The 26,071-nt window shown below is 39.8% G+C and overlaps 2 protein-coding genes across 4 annotated transcripts in view; both read left to right on the top strand.

The window, feature by feature from the left end:
- The window catches only part of MOB1B (MOB kinase activator 1B), a 55,947-nt gene extending 37,681 nt beyond the window's left edge, over positions 1–18,266 (top strand). Inside the window, exons 4-6 of one of the 2 annotated variants that reach the window (XM_059669182.1) lie at positions 3,875–4,008; positions 8,379–8,542; positions 12,465–18,266. In XM_059669182.1, the coding sequence (XP_059525165.1) occupies positions 3,875–4,008; positions 8,379–8,542; positions 12,465–12,542 (376 nt within the window). In that variant the 3' untranslated portion in view covers positions 12,543–18,266. Of the gene's footprint in view, positions 1–3,874; positions 4,009–8,378; positions 8,543–9,122; positions 9,159–12,464 lie in introns of those variants that run through there. The other variant, XM_059669192.1, reaches the window with a different exon arrangement.
- Positions 18,267–24,991: 6,725 nt separating this feature from the next.
- DCK (deoxycytidine kinase) overlaps positions 24,992–26,071 on the top strand; it is a 29,484-nt gene continuing 28,404 nt past the window's right edge. For both annotated transcript variants that reach the window (XM_059669163.1, XM_059669171.1), the window contains exon 1: positions 24,992–25,370. In XM_059669163.1, coding sequence (XP_059525146.1) covers positions 25,280–25,370 — 91 coding nt within the window. In that variant the 5' untranslated portion in view covers positions 24,992–25,279. The remainder of the gene's footprint in view (positions 25,371–26,071) is intronic.

The raw sequence follows: 26,071 nt of genomic DNA, 5'->3' as shown, positions 1-26,071 counted from the left end.
TTACATTATGATTATATAGTGGCCCAGTGCATGGATTCATGCACATTAAAAGAAAATTAATTAGAAGAAATATTTTAATATCACTATTCGCCTTTCTCTATAACAGAAGTGTCAGAGTTGAAAGAAAATTAGTAAAATCTATATGAAAATAATATATAAATTGATTAATAAATAATAACAACATGCTATTATAACAACAAATGATATAAAAACATGATATAAAACAACAAAAACATGATATAAAAACATTGATAAAAACAAGGACTGGTAAATTGATTAAACATCTTCTAATATTTCCCTGTATATCACATTAAGAGTAAAAACACTTTCAGAGTGCTTGACTAATTTTCCTTGTGATGAAGTATTTACAACTTTAACGTCACACGCTCTTCGAACTCAAGAGAAAGCAACATGTAACTGACTATGTCTGAAAACGGGTTCAGGTAGGAATATTCCTACTCTCTACAGTTTGTCCTTGTGATTTATTAATAGTCATTGCAAATGCTGGCATCATGGGAAACTATCTTCAAATTAATATAAATGGGAGGCCAGATGGGGAAAAACCAATTCTTGGAATCATAACAATCTGCTCCTTCCACAGATCCTGTTAATACTTCAGCTTTGATTATGTTAGGTTGCAATCTTTTGATAATAAATCTGGTACCATTACAAAGACCCCATTTACTATTAAGATCTCTTAGTAGCATGATGATTGCACCTACTTTCAATTTTAATTTATGACATGGCATTCCTGAAGGAGTAATACTATTAAAATTCAATGGGAGCTTTATATGTATCGCGTATGTGCGAGTCAGCGTTTATTTTTAAATTGCCAGTGTGTGTCATATGTACCTGTCGGTTGGTTGGTCAGCAGTCAGATAGATGTACGGTCAGTCACTTAGTCTTTTATATGTATAGATTATTTATACATGTCTTATTTAACCTGTCAGATTGGTTCTTCTTTTAAATCTCTTTTGATCAAGAATAGTCAGTGCCTGCCATCTAGTTACCACTCAATAAATGTTGCTTTGATAACTTTTTGAAACTGGATTTTATTATGACTATAGCTGACAATAACAATGCCAGCTACCATTTATTCAGTAATACCTAAATGTAAGGCCTTTATACAGCAAACCAATAAAGTAAGAAAACTATTGTTATCCTCATTTTACAGGAAAATAAATTGAGTCTGAGAAAAGTTAAGTAACATGTGCAAGGGTCCTGTTATCCAAAAACAGAACCAGGTCTCTGTCATCCAGAACTCTTTGACTCTAGTGTGACTGTACTCTTAATTGCTACATTGTGTTATTCTATATATATAAAAGCCTAAGCAACCGTTACAACTGAATCACCAGAACGACTGGTCGACCAGTCGCTATGATGCACACTGACCACCAGGGGGCAGATGCTCAATGTAGGAGCTGCACCCTGGTGGTCAGTGCACTCCCACATCCAACCTCCTGCGGCCAGCCAGCCTCCTGTGGTCCCTCCCACCGGCTGGCTGGTCCCGAGAGGCCCCAATCGGGACTGGGCAAGACATCCTGATCGGCCCTGATCACCAGCCAAGCAGAAGGACCCCACCCATGCACGAATTCGTGCACCGGGCCCCTAGTTTTCTAATAAGAATATGAATTGATATTTGTAAACTATATATAGAGAGGTTTTATTTTTAGTGCTGACTTTTTATAAAATATGTTCTCTCCCCCCAATTATAAACAAAGCATAAATATCAAAACAAAATAAGCTGTCCAAACTTACTAGTGTATAGAAATATTATTAGTAGTAGTAACCTTAGATTGCTAATCACTTGTGCTAATGTTTTCATTGCTCAGAATATTTTTGCTAATTTTTAAATTACAGTGTCAGATCACTAGCTACCCAAGAGATTCAATTTTATTACTGTATAGTAATAATTTATTTATTGACCAAATTCATATATTGAACAAAGTATTACCTAGAGTGGTCTGCTTTCTTCCTCAAATTAAGTCTAAATGAGTTTAGATGTTTCTCAGAAGCTAGTCCTTTAAAAAAAATTGACAATTTTGTCATGGTCAAACATGTTCAAAATAATATGCTTTGAATATTTCCTGTGGTAATTTTTTTGAAAAATAACTTATTTTCAAACTATTTCAGACTTTGAAACTTCAAATAATTTCAAATGTATAGAAAAGTTTCTAGAACATCACAAAGAACTCCCATATCTCTTTTATCCAGATTCCTCAATTATTAACTTGCATGCTTCATCACTCCTCTCTATGTGTATAGTCATTAACATTAATTTTTTTCTGAATCTTTTGACTAAAGTATAGACATTACGCTAATCCCTTTATGCCTATATATTCAATTGTGTATTTTCTAAAAGCAGGAATACTCTTCTATACAACCAGCATATAAATTCTCTAAACCACTTCTTCCAGTTCATAGACACCATTCACATTTCACCAGCTATCTCAATAATATCTCAGTTTTTCATTTCTGCTCCAGGATCCTGTCTATGAATATGTATTGCATTTATTTGACGTATCTCTTTAGGTGCCTTCAATCTGGAATAGTTCCTCAGTCTTTCCCTGTACTAGTCTTTGTGCATAAAAGAGTGAACATAGCAGGCCTGACTGTAATCTCTTAAAAGGCCTAATTATCCTAATTACCTTATCATGTTAGTGTCTGCAAGGTTTTTTCACCTCAAATTAGTCATTTTCTTACCCTTTGTAATTGACTAGCATTTTATTGGGAGGTTTTCTGATATTACACCAATATCCCATTCCTGTGAATTAGGGAGAATTACTGCCACTTAGATTACAGCTCTGATCATTTTCCCACAGAAATCTTATCTACATAGCTGGTATAGGAACAATGTACCTAATTATGTAAAAGTAAGAGGTGCCCTACCTGGTTTCGCTCAGTGGATAGAGCATTGGCTTGTGGACTAAAAGATCCTGGATTCAATTCTGGTCAAGGGCATATGCCCGGGTTGCCGCTCAATCCCCAGTAGGGGGCAAGCAGGAGGCAGCTGACCAGTGATTCTCATCATTGATATTTCTATGGCTCTCTCCCTTCCTCTCTGAAATCAATATATTAAAAAAAAAAAAAAAAGAGCCAAAGGATCTCTATAAAGATACTACAGAAATGAAAAATGATCTCCCTCTTTCCCTTCCTCCCTCCCTCCCTCCCTCCCTCCCTCCCTCCCTTCCTTCTTCCGTCCTCCCTCTTTTCCTTCTTCTATCCTTAACCCTAAGTTAAAAACCCCAAGTTGTAAAGAATTGTACTGCATAAGGAGAAATATTTTTGAAGAAAATAGCCATAAAAACGTTAAGGATGATCATCATAGAAGTGGGAAGGAAGTAAGCTAGGTTTTCTATGACAATGTATGATTCTAAAATTTAAATTCTATATATATGAAAGAAAGTTGTATAATCAAATTAAAACATGGGAGGAAAGCATTGAAACACAAAAAAATGAGTTTACGGAAATCTGCTTAGTTTGTGTCATAATAAATGCAAAAGAGTACAGTAACCATTTGAAATCATTAAATTGAAATGCCAAATGTGGCCCTGGTTAGGTGTTGTCCCTATATTCCAAGGTTGCAGGTTCGATCCCTGGTCAGGGCACATAAAAGAATCAACCAGTGAGAGCATAAATAAGTGGAACTACAAATCGATATTTCTCTCTCTTCCCCTTCTCTCTCTAAAATCAGTAATAAATAAATAAATGAATAAATGAAAGCTAAATGCAAAAATCTTTATTTGGAGGAACATATTGTTTAAAACATGTCCTGTATTCATTCATAATGCACATACATGCATCATATAAAAATATACAAACTGTGTATGGGTATATACTAATATTCTGTGTGCTTTTTATCTTTCTAATACAGATATGAGTATCATTGGGCAGATGGAACAAACATAAAGAAGCCCATTAAGTGCTCTGCACCAAAATATATTGATTACTTGATGACTTGGGTTCAGGACCAGTTGGATGATGAGACATTATTTCCTTCAAAAATAGGTATAATTGTTTTGTATAATTGGAATTGATCATGATTTATCTAATTTTATGTTTCTAGAATTTATTTTCTCTCTATTCCAGGAACCATACTAGATTACAATATTTATCAAAATATTTCTAATCTTACACATTTAAAAACATCCTATCTTTTCATACCAGTTTATCATTATCATTAAGATAAACCTTATATTTTAATCAATGAGAAATCAGTGTACCTCAAACAGTAAGAAAATCTGGCCCATGTTATGGAAAAAAAAAAGACTGGTTTTTGGGTTGGCAGCCAATATCTGCAACAGTCATATCCATTTTTTGTTTAGGGAAGGAGCTTGTATGGCTTATATAAAGTTTTACATTATATTTGTGGCAAAGAGGGAGTTTTAATTTATGACCAATGGTGTGAATTTTACAGACTGAAATCAAACTAGGTGAGAAGAAAACACGATTTGAAGGATTGGCTGGTTAGTAACTAACTTTTGCTTTTTCATATTAAAAAAAAATGATTTGAGAGAGAGAGAAGGGAGAAGAGAGAGAGAAACATTGATTTGGTGTTCCACTTATTTATGCATTTATTGGTTGTTTCTTATATATACCCTTGTATGAGTTTGCAGAGATCTGCTTAGATTGGGTGATAATAATTACAAGAGTCCAGTAACCAGGTTTGGAGTTTGAATTTGAAACCTTTGCTTATTGGGACGACGTTCTAAGCAACTGAGCACTCCGCCAGTGCCTTTCATATTTGTTCTTAAGAGTCAGTCTTTCAAGTGGAAATTTTTCACATTTAGACAGTTCACAAGATTTTACCGTTTCAAACTTCTTACAACTGTGTTTTCTTAAAAAACTAAGAATTTTTTCTTCTAGCAATAAATAACTTTTTGTCTATATTTTATGCTCTTAATTTTTGGAGAATTGGTATGGTGGAGGAGAGACAGTAATATAAATAGTTGTTATTACAGATTGTTTTAAACACATTTATTGAATGATTTTACTGCTTTGTAGCATTTGTAATTAAAGGTCTATTTTTCAAGGTGTTTTATTTGTATATCATAATGGTTTTGGATAAGTGCCTTCAACTTATCTTTTATCTGCTATATGTATAGGGTGGGACAAAAGTAGATATATAGTTGTGAGTATGTGAAACACAGAGTTTATTCTTGTATTATTACTTATTAACTAGTGGCCCAGTGTACGAAATTTGTGCACAGAGGGGTGGGGGTTCTCTCAGCCCAGCCTGCACCCTCTCCAATTGGGGACCCCTTGGGGGATGTCCGACTGCCGGTTTAGGCCCGATAACTGGCAGTCAGACATCCCTCTTGCAATCTGGGACTGCTCGCTCCTAACTGCTCACCTGCATGCCTGATTGCCCCTAACCTCTCTGCCTGCCTGCCTGATCGCCCCTAACTGTCCTCCCCTGCCGGCCAGTTTGGTTCTGATTGGTCGGTTTCTATGCCAGTCAACATCAAAAGCTCTGCCCCCTATGCAGCCTTTGGCTCCTCACAGTTCACCCAGATTTGGTTCTGATTGGTCGGTTTCTATGCCAGTCAGTGTCTCCAGGACTGATCAGAGAGATGGGGCTGATCAATAGCCCCCCTGTGGAGGCCCGGAGAGAAACAGAGGTGGGGCTGCTGGCAAAGCCTGGAGAGAAAGAGAGAGGCAAGGGCTGATCAACAGCTGCCATGGAGGCTGCGGATCAGACCCTGCCTCTCTCTGTGGGCCTCTCTCTGGGCCTGATCCGCAGCCCCCTCGGGAGTCAGTGCTGGGTCGCCATGGCAACCTAGCACTGACTGCAGGACTGACTTACAGTGTTTGACCTCCAGTCGGTCGTTATGGGCCCTGTGTTTTTATATATTAGGATTACTGTATTATTTTCCATATGAAGAACTGTAAACCTACTTTTGCCCCTCCCTGCATTTTTAACGTTTATTTTTTACTGAATTTTAAGACTTTTTTGAAAATTTTAAGAATGTTTCATATATGATGCCCCTTTATCCATTTGTGCTTCAATGTGTATTTCCTTAGAAAATCACAGCATAATTATCAAAGTCAGGAAATAAACACTGATACAATTGTTGTGTAATTTACAGATGTTATTTAGATTTTCCAAATTTTCCCAATAATCTTTACAATGAAAGAAAATTTTTAACAATTTTTCATGTGGTTGTCATGTTTCATTAGCCCTCTTTAATGTAGAGTATGTATACATCAGTCTTTTGTGGACTTTCATAACTGATCATTTTGAAGTGTGTAAGCATGCTATTTAGCATCCCTTTATTTTGGTTTGTGCCCCCCCCGCTGGCCTGGTTGCCCCACACATCCTGCTGTTCAGTTGTTTGGTCGTCCCTCACTAACCCCCCTGTCGGCCTGGTCGCCCCATGCAGCCTGCTGCTCAGTTGTTTGGTCATCCCCCGGCTGCTGGCCTTGTTGTCCCATTCAGCCTGTTTGGTCATCCGTTCGGTCATGATGGCCCCTGGCTCTTTATATGTATACTAGGGGCCTGGTGCACGAAATTCGTGCACTGGGTGTGTGTGGGGGGGGGAGTGTCCCTCAGCCAAGCCTGCCCCCTCTTACATACTGGGAGCCCTCAGGCATTGACCCCCATCACCCTCCAATCGCAGGATCGGCCCCTTGCCCAGGCCTGACGCCTCTGACAGAGGCGTCAGGCCTGGGCAGGGGACCCTCATTTCCCCCCATCACTGGCTCTGCCTCTTGCCCAGGCCTGATGCCTCAGCCAGAGGTGTAGACCCCCATCACCCTCTGATCGCCTGATCGACCCCTTACCCAGGCCTGACGCCTCCGCCAGAGGTGTCAGGCTTGGACAGGGGACTCCCATCTCCCCCCGATCACTGGCTCTGGCCCCCGCCCAGGCCTGAGGCCTCTGGCCCAGGAATCATGCCTGGGCAGGGGACCCCCATCTCCCTCTGATTGCTTGCTCCACCCCCCGCCCAAGCCTGACGCCTCTGACCCAGGCTTCAGGCCTGGGCAAGGGGACCTTCATATCCCCCCAATCCCCGGCTCAGCCCCCAGCCCAGGCCTGATGCCTCGGCCAGAGGAGTTGGCCCTCATCACCCTCCGATCACCAATCACCGGATCGGCCCCTTGACCAGGCCTGAGGCCTCCGGCAGAGGTGTCAGGCCTGGGCAGGGGACCCCCAGCTCCCCGTGGTTGCAGGCTCCGCCCCTCCTCAGGCCTAACGCCTCTGGCTGAGGCGTCCGGCCCGGGCAGCGGGGACCCACAGCTGCAGCGGCTCCGCGATTGTGGGCTTCGCTTTAGGCCCAGGCAAGGGACCCCTAGCTCCCGGGACTGCCAGCTTCGACCATGCCCAGCTCCCATCGCTCGCTCCACCCCTACTTCTTGCTATCACTGACCAGGGCGGCAAAGGCGCCTGATTCTCTGATCATGGCTGGGGGGCAGGGCAAAGGCGGCCCCAGGGCCGCCTTTGCCCTGCCCCCCAGCTCTTAGCTCCCCCCTGGGTTTCTGATCACTGTCAGTGGCAGGGGGCTTCTTCCTGCTTTCCCTTTCGCCTCCCTGCATTGTGCCTACATATGCAAATTAACCGCCATCTTGTTGGCAGTTAACTGCCAATCTTAGTTGGCAGTTAACTGCCAATCATAGTTGGCAGTTAATTTGCATATAGCCCTGATTAGCCAATGAAAAGGGTATCGTCGTACGCCAATTACCATTTTTCTCTTTTATTAGTGTAGATAGAAGATATATAGGATGAGTTGTAGGTAAAATGATGACATTGAACCCAGTAGTACCAGTGTTTGGCTTGTGTTTTGCCAGTCTAGATTATTTAGCAAGAGTAACAAAGTATATGGAATTTTGTATTATTCTAGTTTTGATTTGTTTAATGCTGCAAAAGTGCTTTAATTCATTGCAAGGAACCTAATTGAGCAGAGATTGCAGTTGTTTTTCAGGATAAATGTAGACCTAGAGTAGTAATGAAATAATTCCCATAGAAAAAATTTTAAAAATATATTGCAAGCATTTTAAACAAAAATGAACATGATTAATTTATTATTTGTGTCTAGCATATATTTGTATAACGAAATGATGTTACAAAATCTGAGGATCTCAGTGTGAGTTTTAGCTCCATTACCATCTTAGGCATTCATTTGTTTCATTTTAGTAAAGTGTTGGAGGCCTAAAGGGCTATACTGAAAATTAGTTCTTGTTCCATAGAAGCTTTGAAATTTATTTTCATTCATGATATGTTAAAGACTTCTGAAAAGTACATTAGATGTATTAAGTAGTAATTCATAAATCCTTCTTCTTTTAAGCCTTGTTTTGGCAATTTATGTTGCCATTTGTTAACAAACTCATATTGCCTTGTTCCTGTCCCTTGTTAATAGATGGGGTTGTTTATTTATTAGGTGTCCCATTCCCGAAGAACTTCATGTCTGTGGCAAAAACTATACTCAAACGCCTCTTCAGGGTTTATGCTCACATTTATCATCAGCATTTTGACCCTGTGATCCAGCTTCAGGAGGAAGCGCATCTGAATACATCTTTCAAGCACTTTATCTTTTTTGTCCAGGTAAGTTGGATTAGGAGACCTTTTTTGTTTAGTAAATTAGTTATCTACAGAGTTCTTAGGTGAATATTGCATTCATACTGTAAGGATAAAAATTTGCCCTATTTCTCTAGTCTTCCTCTTCTATACTTGCCATGATGATAAGAACTGGCCTTTTGTTTCTGAATTCCATTTATCTCTACGCAGCCACATGCAAGTCATGCAAGTCTAAATAAAATGGCTCTGAGAATTCTTCCTTGGATTTGCTTCAGTTAATGGCCTAATCTGGAGGGGCCATGTAAGGAACCTGGCTAATTTGGCAGATCTATTGATGAACTTGATCTCTTGAACTTTTTAGCATTCCTCCTACTCCTCTTAACCCTCAAATCCAGTCTACTTTGGAACTTTTTTAGCATCCTCTGTCCTATAAATGAGCTTTGAATATCACACCTTTTTTCCTTTTTTATTTTTAAGTATTCTGAATAATTTTTAAGTTAGGTACTGTCCATTATGTCCAAAGGGAGAAATCTGTGTTACTATTCCAAAGAGGTCCATTAGTCTTTGATCTGACTCCTTTGTTGACCCCTTTTCCTTCTCTTTTTAGTTCTCAGAGAACTGGCCTTAGAGATGAGATTAAGAGGAGTGAAGATAGTCTCACCCTGCTATCACAGTTGGAGAACTAACAGCCAGGAGTGAAAAATAGATGGAAAAGATAAGCTGACCAGCCTTTCTTTGGTGGAAATTGAGAGGGGTTTATGGTAGGCAGGAGAAGTCTAAGGCTTGGATCGGTATTGTTTTTGTGTATCTTTGGGTATATAGACTTAAAATGCCTTCCCTGTGATCCATCTCCACTAAAGAAAAATATGTCTGTTTTCCCCTCTATACACACTCTTCACACTGAAGGCACACATTTTGTGTCTCAGTTTTACCAAAACACATCTTAGGAGACAGTAACATACCTGAACGGTTGCTCTGAGCAATTACCTGGTATTCCATCTACAGATACCCAAAGAAACAAAGAACATGTTATCCTAAAGTTTGCATCTGTGCTTTGGTTTAGAAAGACATGATTGCCAAAGTTCAGGTTTTAGTGGTTTAGGCAAGGATATTCCTCTACCAGAAGAGTTAGTTTTTACCTTACTGTATGATCTCAAAGTATACCATATCTCCCAACTCTTAGCAAATAGTAGGGGATAGATTCATGGCATTTACTATATCTGAATCTGTTTACATCTTAGGACGCTGTGACCTGCTTAAAGGTGGGTCCATTATACACTATCAGCCCTTGAAGGAGTAAGCCCCTGGCTTCACAATTTAGAAAATCCTACTCTGGCCCTTCTCCAGTTGTACTTCTCCCCACAGAGCAAGGAATCCACAGGGCAAGCAACATACCTACCCAGATTCCTTCTGGTGTGCACTTCTACCTCAGAATTTCCTGTCCAGATAGTCCCAAGTGTATTTCCAAGGTTTGCATAGATCATTTCCTTGGGTCTGTTCTTTTGAGGAAAGGTCTTATCCCTGATTCGTATATCTCTAGACCAGTGGTTCTCAACCTTCCTAATGCCGTGACCCTTTAATACAGTTCCTCATGTTGTAGTGACCACCAGCCATAAAATTATTTTCGTTGCTACTTCATAACTGTAATTTTGCTACTGTTATGAATCGTAATGTAAATATCTGGTATGCTATATGTGTTTTCCGATGGTCATGACCCACAGGTTGAGAATCGCTGCTCTAGACCTAAGGGATAGCCAGTTGACAGCTTTTGATGAGGGTGTGTGGCATTGCTTGTATAAGCAGACAGGGTGTCCACACTCATGCATGTGAAGCCCTTTGAAGAGCAGGATGGAGCTCGTGGTTGGGAGATCAGCAAGTTTTGCTGAGGGTCAGGGGCTGGCTCTACTTTCCAGTGCAGAATTCTGAGGAGTCTTGAGAATTCTAAATTTGAATCTGCTCTCCTGGTCACTATGAAGGTATATTTTGTCAAGGTGGAAGAACAGAACATGTTTTATTTAACAGTATATTAGCTTAATGTAAAATTTATTTAGTCATGCAATATATATATCTACCTATTTGTGTTCTTGGTTCAGACCCCACAGATCTTACTAGTAGTGATAGGCTTGCAGTTAAATGCCTCCTAATGCTTTCCCCCTGTATATACTGCAGTGCTTGGCACGTGATGGATGTTAATAAATAAATGAAATTAGGAGTGCAGAATGCCCCACCATGGCAGAAGATCAGAAGTATAGACAGCTTCTATTTAATATAGTTCAGGGGAAATGTATTCAGAGTTTTATTTCAGAATGACACATCTTATGATAGCTTATGGATATGTTAGTTTATAACATAAACTATTTTAGTCTGAAACTTGCCGGAGATGCTAGATATTTTGGTCCCTACTTGGTTGACTACACTGAGTGGCCAGATTATTATGACCACCTGACGTTTATAGGCAAATTAGCTATAATTTCGCGCTGAAGTTGCTAGAGGGCCAGACCATTATAAATAGGGAAGCAGGTTGTTTACCACTACAGTAGATTTGACTTTTTTTCTGAAGATATGGGTAAACAACGCGATTTAACAGCCTTTGAACGTGAGTGGCCAGATTATTATGACCACCTGACGTTTGTAGGCAAATTAGCTGTACACTGCATCGCATGGGATATGGAAGCCGAAGGCCTGTTCCAACACATTTGCTGTCTGCAGTTACCAAGATAAAACGTCTCCAATTCGCACAGCAACACAAGGATTGGACAGTCGAGCACTGGAAAAAAGTCATGTGGTCTGATGAATCACGTTTCCAGTTGCATCATGCAGATGGCAGAGTGAGAATTTGGCGGAAACAGCATGAAAGCGTGCACCCCACATGCATGAGTACAACCTTTCAAGCTGGTAGGGGCAGTGTTATGGTTTGGGGCATGTTTTCCTGGCATGATTTGGGCCCTTTAATTCGCGTGGAACAACATCTGAATAGCACAACATACCTAAGTATCGTTGCTGATCAAGTTCATCCTATCATGTTGATGGCGTATCCAATGGAGATGGCTTCTTCCAACAAGACAGTGTGCCATGCCACGATGCTCGCATTGTGCAGGAGTGGTTTCAAGAACATGAGGGACACTTTACCTTGCTTAGGTGCCCCCCACAATCACCAGATCTCAATCCAATTGAGCATTTGTGGGACAAAGTTAAAAGAGCTATCAGGCAGCTGGTTCCACAACCATCAAATCTCACAGAGCTGGACAGTGCTATTCATCAGGCATGGTGTCAGATTCCTCACATCATCTTTCAACATCTCGTGGAGTCAATGCCAAGAAGAATCATCGCAGTATTGAAGGCAAAAGGTGGCCCAACGAAGTACTGATGGGGTGGTCATAATAATCTGGCCACTCATAATAATATCTATCCCATTTTCAAAGGCTGTTAAATCGCATTGTTTACCCATATCTTAGGAAAAAAATCACTTCTACTATTGAGGTAAACAAACTGCTTCCCTGTTTATAATGGTCTGGCCCTCCAGCAACTTTAGCGCGAAATTATAGCTAATTTGCCTATAAACGTCAGGTGGTCATAATAACCTGGCCACTCGGTGTATATCTAAATGGTGCCTGGATTATACCTTTTAACAAAGAGCAGCAATTCCCAGTTATTGAGTGTTTACTTTGTGCCAAGGATTACTTGAAGTGGTAAACTTACAGTATCACATTTAGTCTCCACAATAATTTTATGAAGTAGGATTTATCTTATAATTATTACATATGTAAAACAATATCAGAAGTGGTTAAGTGATTTGTCTAAGACAGTGAGGGAATAGAAATTTAAAAAAAGAGATTTGACTTTTATTTACTTTAAAAGCTAATTTTCAATAAGTGTTAATGGAAAGCTGCTTTGGAGTGAAATGTAAATAATAAGTCTTTGCTATTTTTTCTGCCTTTATCGTGCATAGGAATTTAACCTGGTTGACAGAAGAGAACTTGCACCACTCCAAGAACTGATTGAGAAACTCACCTCAAAGGACAGATAAGGGATGCGAACTGTGCAAATTGTTCCCATGAAGTTCTGTGGAGTGTATTTGGATTTCGTTGTATTTTATTTTTGTCTCGGTTGTTTTTGTCTTAGGTTTGGGGGCCTTATTTGTGTTCTTTCTTCTTCTGAATAAATGAAACCATATTCTATTGCTATAGAAAGCCAACAACCACTCTCTATACATTTGGTAGGCGTAAATTTTGTCTTAGTGGCATTTTTTTTTAACTTGGTTTTGGTTACTTGTGGAATTTTTTATAATGTTGTAGGTTGAAAGAGAATGCTTATTGATTGGGCTGCTCATGGATGGGATTCTACGTTGTGTAAATTGTGGCTGATTTTTTTAAGTCCCCAAAAGACTTATATTTTAAGTGCCTTGGCAGGCTCACTTCTGAGGTGCAAAGCACATAGAACCAAACAGGGCTTGAAACAATAGGATTATTACCCAGAGCACTTACTTATGCATGTTTTAAAATATCTATAACAAAAGCCATAGTTTACCTGAAGTGATGATCTCTAGCTTTTACTACATCGAAGAAACACAATTTGTAAAGGTGTGCATGTAGAGCATAAAAAATTAGTATTTCTTAATTATTTTTCATATTGATGGTAATTCTGTTCAACAGATGCTTAAAGTTCCACAAGCAGGTCTTTTTCCATCTCTTTACTGTGATATTGAAACTTGAGGATGTTGAAATGCAATATCTGTTGCATTTTGGCTTCTTTCTACATGTTAACTGCACTGTAGGTGTGAATATTCAGGTTTATGTACAGGTTTGCCATCTTCAGAGGTGATGCTGAACTGTGAGGTTTCTTAGCAATTGCCAAATGAGCCATAAGTCTGCAGAATCTCCTCCTACTTTGAAGAAGCTTTGATAGGAGTGTGTGTTCTGTTATAGGGGATTAGCTTGTGTAGGGAGTTAAAGATGGAATTAACTGTGGAGAGTCAAGTTCAAGAAAGTCCTGTCTTAAAACCCTTGAATAGAATGGCATGAAGATTTTAATCAGTTTCGTGTAAGCATAGTCTTAGAGACTTATTTTTAGGAATCAACTTCCATAGAGAAGTTAAAAATAAGTTATTAATTTTAGGTATAGATATTAAATAAGGAATAAAGGACTATTTGGGAACATTGACCACTTTCCAGCACTTCCATTCAGTGAATGGAGCTGGTGTTTGCCTGTCATTTTAAATGATACAGTACATTCTTTGCTTATTATAGGCTCTATTTGAAGCATTCTGACAGCTGATTTTCCACTGTGAAAGGAAATGTTTTTCTTTGCAGTGATATTAAACAATGAAAGTGCTAATTCAGAGATTATTAACTTTTACATTTTAGTTTCCTTGACTTTTTAGTGAATTATTCCCATAAGTTTTGAAAATTGATTTTTAAAATAAATATTAACATTTTCACTTTACTTTTATTCTTGAGATATATTCTTTTTAGACTTTGTTTTAATTTTCTCATTTCCGGTAAAGCTATCCCTTCAGTTTGAAATATATACTCTTTTTTTTTTTTTTTTTAGTTAGAAATATATACCCTTTTCCTTGTAGAATAGAAATCTTGCTCTGAAATTGTATAGACTAAAAATACTAAGAATCTAAAATGAAATCAGTTAGGTTGTGCTCTTAACAAGTAGAGCCGTGATACAGTTTAATTACATTGTAATTACGATCACTAGGAACTGCCTTTTTCTCCATTTCATTTATAGCCATCATTCTCAAGTACCAACCATAGAAATAACAGGAGAGCCTGGCAGAGATATATTGGACATTCATTGGTAATACTTAGTTAAAAATTACAGTGAGAACTAGCTGATGTCCTTAAAACAACTCTTTTAATATCCAGATCTTTTAGCAGCCACTATGGGTAGATTCAGAAGTAAAATTCGGCATCAACTGATTTTGAGTTCTATCTATTTGGGAAAATGAAGCACATAATTACTCAAGTAGTCTTCCATACTGCATTTGTCTTCATATCAACCTAGTAACAAAGAGGTTGCAATAGCCAAATGTAGAGAGTATAGTAAAAAATTGTTCTTGTTCTTTTAAGCCTTATGCAGTAATATACTGTTAAAATGGAAAAATGTTTCCCATCAATGAATGTTTAGTAGTAGGACCTGCTTTCCCATTGTGTGTATATAAGAGTTTGTCGTCACTGTGCCAGAATCTCAGGTGCCTGCCTCTGAGTATTCCTGTAAACAGAGTTATTGGAAAGTATGGAATTATGTATGTGTGTATATGGTAACAAAGTAGTGAGGTTCTCCCAGAGGCCTGGCATTGTACATGGTGTTACATGGCTATGAGTAGGAAAAAATTCACCAGAGCATGTGAGAAATAACTAATTTAATAAAAAATTGCTTTGATTCGGTTAGTTCCATGAACCCTTTATAAAATAAGGATCACATCTTGGCTTTGCAGCAGAACTTGTTTATAAATGTCTATTGAATTCTTTCCAGATCTCTTTCTTAAATTTATAAATAACCAAGATAAAGTTTTCCCCCCTTTTCTTTATATGGAAGTATAAAACAGAAGTTGGTTTTCCCATCTGCTAATAAAAGCATAAAATATAAAATAGTAAGTTAACATAGTATTGTTTTCACAATGCTTCGGTTAAATATTGATATGCAGCAAGTTTTAGGAAATACTTTAAATGATGGCATGATGGTGGTGGAGAGAATAACAGAAAGTGTGAAAATCCTTTAGTTAGCAGTAGATGGTGCTACTGGCTTTCATTTGCTGACTTGATTATTCTGTTTCCCATAAAAACCCATTGTATTAAACTGCACTGAAACAGTAAACATTTTGTTAGTTAGCTGGTAGAAGCTTTGGAAGTCAGTTTACCTTAACTTGAGAGATTTTAGATTGCTATTGCTTTTTACCTTCATTATCTGTAAATTCTAACTGATCAGCATAAAATGTATTTGGTAGGAGATGACATGTTTAGTGGATAACATATCACAGACTGAGTTACTGCCTTTTTTATCAGCAGAGATAAAGCACTACAATCGCTTTTATTTAGAAAATACAGATGATGTGGATATTTATATTTTACATGTAATCACCAGACTCCATTTTATGTATTAGCATTTTCCTTGCTTATGGGAAAATAGCAAAATGACAGATTTATTTTATACCTTTGTCTACCCCTCTCTAAGAGAGGTTTTGATAACCACTGAAATGGTAAAATATGTGAGATGCAATTGCTAAGTTGTAGGACTTTCTTTTAAAATAAACGTTATTCCTTAAACATCCAAATGAGAGTAGATCTTCAGGGTGGTTCCTTTGGGAGCACTACTTATTCCAGCTATGCTGCAAAGGTAGTTTTTGGAATGCTTTCAAAGAAGCCTTGAGAATCAGTGTATAACTATGCAAGATAATCTATTTCATCATTTTAGTTGCACCAAAACCTCTTTTTGGCAACTTAATTATGACTATCTCATTCACCAAACCAACTCTGCTTTGCTGTTTTCTTGGAACTAAACCGTGAAGGAAGTTCAATAGAATGTACCATAGGTTCTGAAATTTGCAGAAGAGTGTGTTTTGAGCATAGGTAGCATCATATAATAAAGGAATTGTTTCCTGATGTCACTACTTTGAAGTACACAGTATCATTTGGATGTATAGGTTTTATTTTTTTAATTTAGTTTAATTGTCTTATAGTTAAGTATAATAATAAAAAAATCAAAGTCTTTATCTTGTTTTCTATTTTTTTCCTTTCCCTGATAACTCTTGAATTCAATCTTGACTACTGTAAAATAGTTTTGATTTAAGGGATAGTAAGAAAAACATGGATCCAATATTTAAGATAGAAGTAGCCTAAGGGAAACAGTAGCCTTTACCTCCATCCCTTTTTTAAAAAACCATTTTCACTCAGATGAACAATTTGAATTTAAAGACTAGAGATCATTTTACTAAGAAATTGGAATAAGTTTTATATATTAACTAGGCTGACTTTTAAGCCTACATATTACAGATAAAATATTTAAAATTACATAACCATTTCATATGTCATTTATAAATTTAAAATTATGAATGTCTTTTTAAAAGATATGGGGCCAGAAGTCTATTTCTAATTTGAAAATGAGTCTGCATACCAAGAGAAAATGTTACTTATTTAGAAACTTATCTGGGATATTAAAGAGTATGTCAATTCTTAGAAATGCTATTCTACATCTACTTTTTAAGGATCATTCCTAAAGTAATTTCAATATTAGACTTTTGTCATAATGTTAAGAAGATTCACCATAGGAATTACTGTTGTTCAGCTGCCAGTTTAATGGTATATGAGATAAATGTTTAGAGAGAAAACTCTCAAGATTGAATGAAAAAGTTTAATTTTAAGATATAATAACAATTCTGACTGCAGACAGTTTGAATATTTAGGGTTTTCCTAATGAGCTAATCATATGGAAGAATTCATTTTGAAGGTATAAAACTGTGCTCCATGTCTGCTACTTGTAGCTAAATTGATACAGAATTGTGACAAAAGATAGTACAGATTGAGTATTCTCACTTTTGCTATTGTGAATTTCTTTTTCTACATATAATACTACACATAGATAACTTTGGATTACAGTTCTCCAAGACAGATAGTGGAATCACTGGCCTTTTCCAGCTCACATCCCCTTCTCCTTGGAGGTAAATTACTTCCTTTACTGCCATTGACTTTCCATATCTCCTATCCCCCCAAAACGCACCACTTGGAAAACAAACAGTGGATTGTGCAAGTCCTCATTGTTAGTGCTTCTGAGGTACTTGCTGTCAACATGTAGGCTTCAGCTGAAGTGTTGAAAAATGCACTTACATAGGCATTCTTTTTTTGGCTGACAGCTTTCTTTAAATGTCACTGAAGCTGAGATCATTAGTGATAAAATTAAATATTTTTGTTAATATTTAATTTCTCACATACTATTTTTATGTGTGGGTGTTTCTTACTGGTTTGCACATCTTTTCCTTTTTACTTTGTTTCTGAAATACTTAATATTATGTAGGTTTTAAAATAGATTACATTTTCATTTTAAGAATACTTTTCTCCTTAAATTGTTCTGCTGAGATAACTATTTTTAGGGGAAATAGTTTTTTAAAGCAACTAAATTGTATTTGTTATTTTTGTACATGCATAACTAGGGTGCTAAGGGTACTAATGTGGGAGGACACTTTTGTTCTAGTTGAACTTTTCTTATACATTATTACTTAAAATTATCTAGAAACAGTGTCATGAAATCTAGGTTGAGAGAGAATACAGTGTACATGAGATAGTTAAAGTCTGAATAGAAATTATTTATGGGGACAAAAGCAGAATAATACTGTCAGTGCCATCTAATGGAAACATAGGGTCAGCATTCACATTGTACAAATATTTCAGAGGATGTGTAAAGACAGGGATTCAGCTCTACTGGAGACAGACAGTTTCTCTATTAAAGAAGCTGGGAGGGGAAAATGATCTAAAATATGAAATGTAACATCGACGCTATGTTGTAAACTGTGCCAAGATTACTCAAATTGTAGTTATTGGTCAAAGTTTAACTGCTTTGTCATTTTTATTTTAAAAGGATACTGAATGTCAGAAAATCTGTAATATGTTTTAGTTGAGAGATGTAAATAATGTATTTACAGATTTGTATGTGATGGGATGGGAAGAAATATTTAAATGCTAGGTTTTTTTAAAGGAAGATACTGAATGTTTATTACAAAAATAAATAAATAGTTATGTTTGGCCATGAATCCTGAGTTTGTGTTAATGTTTATTTTTGCTATCGATATGCTTACACTGAACACATTCCTACAGAAGTATTGAAGGTATTTGGAGTATGTTAACATTTAAAATTTGTTAGGCGTTATTTTTTATAATGTTTACAACAACCCTGGAAATTAGTATCTTAGTCTTACAAATTAGGAAACTAAAGCTCAGAAATTTTATAAGTCACTAACTAGGGTGTTAAAACCCAAATATTCATTGACCTTGAAACCAACACTTTTGTTTGCTTTTTAAAAAAAGTAGTCCCCTCTTATCTTGGGTTACCCATGGTCAACTGCAGTCTGAAAATATTAAATGGAAAATTTCAGAAAGAAATGATTCACAAGTTTTAAATTGCAACCATTTTGAGTAGAATGATGAAATCTTGTGCCATCCTGCTTCATCCTACCTGGTCTTGCCCAGGATGTGAATCATCCTTGTCCAGCATATCCATTCTGTATGTGTTTCCAGCCCATGAGTTGCTTATTAGCTTTGTCAGTTATCAAATCAACTGTGGAGGTATGTGGTGCTTGTGTTCAAGTAATCCTTGCTTTGCTTAATAATGGCCCCAAAGCGCAAGAGTAGTGATGCAGTTCTGGAATGTCAAAGAGAAGCCGTAAAGTGTATGTATGAATAGGAAAAATCATGGTATATATAAGGTTAGATATAATTTGAGGTTTCAGGCATCGACTGAGGGCTTTGCAACATATCCCCTGTGGATAAGGTGGGACTACTGAACTCTTACCATGAGAACAGTTAGCAAAATATTTATTTTTTACCTTCCCATCAAGCTAAGATTTCATCAAATTTTGTCTTTATTATAGACCATTAAAGAATTAACACTATGCCCTGACCTGTGTGGCTCAGTTGGAGCATCATCCAGTATACTGGAAGATTGCAGGTTCGATCCCTGGTTGGGTGTCTCTCTCCTTCTCTAAAATCTATGTGTGTTTTTTTTTTTTTAAAAAAATGAACAGTATTAGAGAACCTTCATTTTATCCTGATTTCTAAGTTCCGAAAGGAAATGTGTATTTTAGAGTATTTTCCGAGTATCATTATTTTAGAGGTATTTAGAGGCATTGTGTTTGGACTGTCAGGTTGAAAATATTTTGATGGTAATAGCCACAGATGCCCAATGTCACTAATTGGTATTTGAACAAAAGCCTGGAAGTAGAAATGTTAGTCCACGCTGATGTGGACTGTCTCCAGGTTTTTTTGTTTTGTTTTTTTCTCCAGGTTTTAATAAAAACATCTTGTTATTCTGCACATACAGTTTGTACAAAACTTCTGTGTATAAAGAAATACTTATAAAAATTAACTACACTTTGATAGGTTCATTTGTCTCTCTTGTAAATTTAAATATTTAATTGTTAAATAATATTGTCTGGAATAATGCATTTTGGTAGCACAAATGTTCTAAATAATTATTCCTTTAAGGCTTAACCATGTTTAATGTTTTACACTTTCTTGTTTTAAACTGCATAATGAATACAGTGTCACATTTTTTTTGATTACCTAAAGATTAACTTTACAAGCATGTTGCAAAATATAGCTTCCTTTCCTGAGGAGCTGTATAGAGCTGATGGCTGGCTCCTACACCCTGCTGGTGTGTTATTTTGACATCGCACTTAAGATGTGCTGGAAGCACCCTGACTCTCCACCTTTACTTTTATGATGGCTTCTACATCCTTCTGTTTTCTAGTCAGTAAAGAGGGAAGGTTGCAGGAGAAGTTTATAACCAAGCTCATTAAGTTGATAGACATTATTTTACAAAAGTTGGGTTGGTATACACAAATGTGTAACCACTACTTACCAATGTTCAGGGCCCATTATTTTTTTTTCACCTTTATTTTCATTTTTTGAGTTCGTTTAGATCGGGTGGGCAACCTTTTTGTGAGTGCGTGCCAAAACCAGCAAAATCTCTGACTCAAAATTCTTCTGCGTGCCAACCCTAATTTTTTGAGAACATGTTACACCTACTTGATATCTCTTAAGGTGTATGTATGTGAAGAACCTTGAAGAAATAATAAAATTCATTCGAGCGACAAAAACACAGTATATGTTGATGAAAAATACATTTATTTTTTAATGTATACATGTACACTGATAGTCCGACAGAAAACTTTATGACTCCGTTTGATATTATCAGTGGGACTCTTGCTGCTGCCTCACTGATGACAGTGATTTTACATCAGGTTTATATTTCGTGACCTTCAGAGAGATGCACGAGCTACTACTTTCATCCGTCAGGCTACTCCTATTATGAGACTTAACAAAATTCATCACTGAGAACAAAGATTCACAAGCGTATGTGGATGAAACCAAAACACTGGTCGGATCTAGGAAGGCAGGGAGAGTTAAGGCAGAGGTATAGAAATTGTTCTTCCCCTCTCTCATCAATCCATGTCTATGGTCTTTAAGATAACTTGTTATGTAAAATTATTTATTTATCTAAGATGCACCTACACTGAATTTATCTGAAAAATAAAAGTCAATATTAAGAAAAATATTGTAAATGGAAGATTATAAGTGAGGATTTCACGTGCCAGCAAAAGTTACTGGTGTGCCATGTTTGGCACGTGTGCCAAGGGTTGCCCACCCCTGGTTTAGAGTTTTCTTTGTTAAACTTGTATGTCATCAGTCAAGACCCTATCTCATTCACCAACATTTCCACAGGAAAAGGAATTCCCAAATTGAAGGACTAGTAAAATTTCTGGCAAGAAAGTGTTAAGGTAGTAGCATGCTCATGACTGGCTGGATGCTCCAATCTCCTGTCTTTTTAAAAAATATATTTATTTTTATTGATTTCAGAGAGGAAGGGAGAGGGAGAGAGAGAGAAACATCAATGATGAGAGAGAATCGTTGATTGGCTGTCTCCTATTGGGGATTGAGCCCAGAACCTGGGCATGTGCCCTTGACTGGAATCGAACCCTGGACCCTTCAGTCCGCAGGCTGACGCTCTATCCACCCAGCCAAACCAGCTAGGGCCAATCCTGTGTCTTATCTGCAATTCTAAAATCTGAAAAGCTCCGAAAACAAGAGTATTTTATTGATTCAGTGCAAACTCAACCTATCTTAGTGTCACTGCCAAATATTAGTGTATTTAATACTTATGCCAGAGGGTTAGGGCAGGTGACATAATGTGTATAGTATATGACTATTTCTTTTCTAAAGTCCAAAAGTTTGTGAATTCTGAAACAGATCTGGCTACATTGCTTTCAGATAAGGGGTTGTGGACAAAAAATCAGGAAGACACTTTTAAAAGTGTGCTCTGGTCTCTTCCGTGTTACCCACAAATTATGTAGGAAAATGGAAAATTATGCTGAACTTGGTGCCAAGAGAGCTAGGTTCTCTGTTTCCCCCATTCACTTTGTATTTTCAAGGTACACTCTTAAGCTTGAAGGAGCTCAAATTCTCACAGCCAGAAGCTGGCAAAGTTGGATTTGAAAGCAGTCTTTAATTTTTCCGTGCTTAAACGGTTACACTTCTTTTGTGTGTGTATGTGTGTTTTATGTGTGTGGAAACCACACTTGGGGATTCTTACTCCTCAACCCCAAACATCTTTAACGGATCTATGTGGACTTCAGTTCCACTTTCCTCCTGTTTGAAGGTCTCAGAGATTCACCCTGCCTTACTCCTTTCTCAGTAGCTGCCAGTACCCTTATCATTTCATGATTTTTTTCCCAAGCTTAGGTGTGGAATAAAACACCTAGTAGCTTTCCTAGCTTCTTTGCCATCCTTGATGACAAGCATCCAGGCCTTTTTCATTTCAAGGATCCTGCTGCTAATCACTATGGGATAAACAAAAGTAATGCATATAAAATAATAGCATCTACACCAGCAGTTCTCAACCTGGGGGTCGAACGAACCTTTCACAGGGGTCACCTAAATATATCCTGCATATCAGATATTTACATTATGATTCATAACAGTAGCAAAATTATAGTTATGAAGTAGCAACGAAAATTTTATGGTTGGGGGTCACCACAACATGAGGAACTGTATTAAAGGGTCTCGGCATTAGGAAGGTTGAGAACCACTGATCTACACTAATAAAACAGAAAGATGCCAATTAATCATCACTGTCACTCAGCCACTCTGCCACACCCACAAGCCACACCCACCAGCCAATCAGGAGCGAGTATGCAAATTAACCCAACTAAGTTAGCGGAGGCCACAGAGCTGGAGTGAGCAGGAGGCTTGGGTTGCCCCTGACGATGGAGGAAGCCAAGCTTCCCGCCTGCCCTGGCCGGCTGTGGGCTCCGCTCAAGGCTACAAAGTTTCAATTATAGAAGATAAATAAATCCCAGATACCTGCTTCCAGCTGGTCAAAAAAAGAAAAAAAGGAGAGGCTGGGAGCTTGAGCGTGGCCAGCCTGCAAACAGCCATCAGCCCCTCACCCAGGCTGGACAGGCACCCCAACAGGGACACCCTCCCACCCTGAAGGGGCTGTGGCCAGTCTGAAAACAGCCCTCAGCCCCTCACCCAGGCTGGCCACACCCCCATGGGGTGAGGGGTCCCCGCTGGCGGGCTTGGCCAGCCTGCAAACAGCCATCAGCCCCTCACTCAGGCTGGCCAGGCACCCAAGCGGGACCCCCACCCTGATCCGGGACACTCTTCAGGGCAAACCAACTGGCCTCCACCCATGCACCAGGCCTCTATCCTATATAATAAAAGGGTAATATGCAAACTGACCCTAACAGCAGAACAACTGGGAATGACTGGTCACTATGACACACATTGACCACCAGGGGGCAGACGCCTAATGCAGGAGCTTCCTCCTCATGGTCAGTGCGCTCCTACAAGGGGAGCTCTGCTCAGCCACAAGCCAGGCTGATGGCTGCCAGCACAGCAGTGGTGGTGGGAGCCTCTCCCGCTTCCTCAGGAGCGCTAAGGATATCCAACTGCAGCTTAGGCCTGCTCCGCGCTGGCAAGTGGACATCCCCGGAGGGCTCCTGGGCTGCCAGAGGGATGTCTGACTGCCAGCTTAGGCCCATTCCCCCGGGGAGTGGGCCTAAGCCAGCAGGTGGACATCCCCCGAGGGGTCCCATACTGTGAGAGAGCACAGGCTGGGCTGAGGGACTCCCCCCCTCCCCACGAGTGCACAAATTTTTGTGCACCGGGCCTCTAGTCTATATATTTAAAAGCCCGGTGACCGGAAAGGCAGAACAACCAAAACGACCGGGGACCGGGGGCTATGACATGCTCTGTGGCAGCCAACCAGCCTGATCCAAGCCCCAATTGCACCCCCCAATCCCCCCTGCCGACCTGGCCCCCAGTCAGCCCCCAACACCCAGATCAGGGGCAGGGCCAGCCACCAACCACCTGTGACCCTTCCCCCCCGAGGGCCTGGCTGGGTGGGCCCCCATCAGGGTGGGCTGGCCAGAACCCTCCCATGCACAAATTTGTGCACTGGGCCTCTAGTAACAAAATAATATAGGGAAATTACAAAGAATAATTTTTGCTGTTTTTATTCTAGAGTTCCCCGTGAGATCACATTTTGATTTCTGCCCTTTATTTCTGAGAATGATTCACTGTTTACCCACCTTCTGAACTCCACCTTTAGATGCATTTTAAATGTGATGATAGTTGCAAAGTAAAAAAGAATAACAGGGCCATTGGTTTCTGTAGGTAATTTGAACTCAATAACTTCTAGACAGTAGTGTCTAGTTTACTACTTTTTTTTTTAGTTTTTGTTTTTTTTACCATAATCAAAAAATGAGTTCCTCTGAGCATTTTTTACTCTGTATTTGCCTCCAGCTAGCTGAGTGTTCTAGCAGAGTACTACAATTGCACATAAGCACTCTGTGTTGAATTAAAAAATTCAACGTTTATTTGTTAACTATGTGCCACGTATAAGGGCATGCAAAGTTAAATAAGTTCTAGTCATGTTGAACGGAAACAGACCCAATGTGTTAACTTCTACATAGCATTGTAGAGGTGAAAAATGTTTTCCTTATTCCCTTCTTGGTTCTTTAGCTGGTCTAATAAGTAAATTGACATAAGACAGATTAATAGGAGAAAAACTAATTTTATTTCGTTTGTACAGCAGCCCCATAAAAATATGAAACTCAAAGTGGGCAAAGTTGGGAGCTTTTTAATCTTTTAGACAAATAAACAATAAATTTGTGAAGACTTGACAAGGCAAATGATTTGGGGTTGGGTTAGTGCATTGGTGAAGAAGTTACAAAGTTTGTTAATACAGCCTGCTCTGCTCTAAATTTCCAACCCAGTTCCACTTGCTGACTTTGAACAACAGCCTCTCAGTGCCTGTTTTCTCACTGATAAATGGGGCTAATTGTGGGATCTTCAGCACTGGACTGCTAGTTAATTCATGAAAAGAGCTGTAAACTGCCTGGCTGGGTTGCCCAGCAGAACTTAGCCTGATGCTTGTCCTCCAGGCTGAGAACACAGGCCAGTGTCTGAATTTTCTATTACACATTGCTTCAGCTCCACAAGTTCAAAGGTTCAAGTCCAACCAATTCTGTTGGGACACTTTATCTCCACCAGCCCCACTGCAGAGGCGAGGTCCCCGAGCCCAGCCCAGGTGACGACAGCAGGCAACACCCTCCGCCCTTGGGCGCCCTGCAACTTCCGCGCTCCCAGGTCTTTGCCAGTGGTTCCCTCCCCTCCGGAAGCACTCACTCCCCGCTCCCCCGCGGCATCCCCGGAAGCGGCGCGCCTGCGTCAGCGCGCGCGCGGCCCCGCCCTGTGCTCTCGCGGGATTCTGCTTGCAGGTTGCGCCCAGCGGCCTCGGCCTGGGTGGGCGGGCGGGCGAACGCGGAGGGGTCCGAGCCTACCTTCGGAGCTGCGGCGGGGAGAGGCGTGGCCTCCCCTCTGGGCGGGCGGCCGCCTCCGCGCGCCAAAATCAAATCGGAGACCCGCCGGCGGGAGAGCCTGTGACGATCCGGAGTCCAGCCTGCAGGGCGGCGGAGGCGCGAGCACCTGTGTCCACTTCCCAGCCACCTGCCTGACGCGCTCGGCCGCCCCCTATCGAGGCATGGCCACCCCACCCAAGAGGAGCTGCCCCTCTCCCGCGACCAGCTCGGAGGGAACCCGCATCAAGAAAATTTCCATCGAAGGGAACATCGGTAAGGAACCCCGCGCAATGTTGGGTCCATAGAAGGGAGGGTCACGGCGGCGGCGAAGCGCGCGTTTGCGGCATCTCTGCTGCTCCTCAGTGAGGACCTTGCTCCCAGGCTGGCTGTGGGGCTGCGGTTTGGAACTGCCCCTCCCTGCCCTCCTGCTCTCTGCCCTCCCAGTCCCCTCCCTGCCCCGGCGGCGGCGGCGGCGGCGGCCTCCCGGGCATCTGGCAGCGCTTTGGGCCGGTTTCATCCTCTCTGTTGGGACCCCACAAAGGGAAAGTTTTTTTTTTGGTGGGGGGGGGGGGGGGGTTGTCAGTTCTTTCGGTGCAATTGACATACGTTAAATGACCCCTTTGAGGTGTAGCCTTCCGTGAGGCCTGGCAAACATAATGTCATTCTGCTACCACCAGGATCAGGATTGAGAGCATCTCCATCACCCTGTGCCCTTTGGCAAGCACAGATCTCAGTCCTTGCAGGTTTTGCCTTTTCCAGACTGTGATAGAGCGGGAATCATAGTGTGTGTAGCCTTGTGTGTTACACTTTAAATTAGCAGAATGATTTTATACTGATGCATGTTGCTTGTCTCCATAGTTCTTTTCTGTTGCCTACTACTATTCCATTGCATGGTTATACCACAGTTTAACTCTTCCCTAGTTGTGGACATGTTTCCAATTTTCAGCGATTATGAATAAAATTGCCATAAACAT

Source organism: Myotis daubentonii, chromosome 1 (assembly GCF_963259705.1).
Source record: "Myotis daubentonii chromosome 1, mMyoDau2.1, whole genome shotgun sequence".
Lineage (NCBI taxonomy): Eukaryota > Metazoa > Chordata > Mammalia > Chiroptera > Vespertilionidae > Myotis > Myotis daubentonii.
Note: the sequence above shows the minus strand (reverse complement) of the source record. Positions and strands in the feature narration are given on the sequence as shown.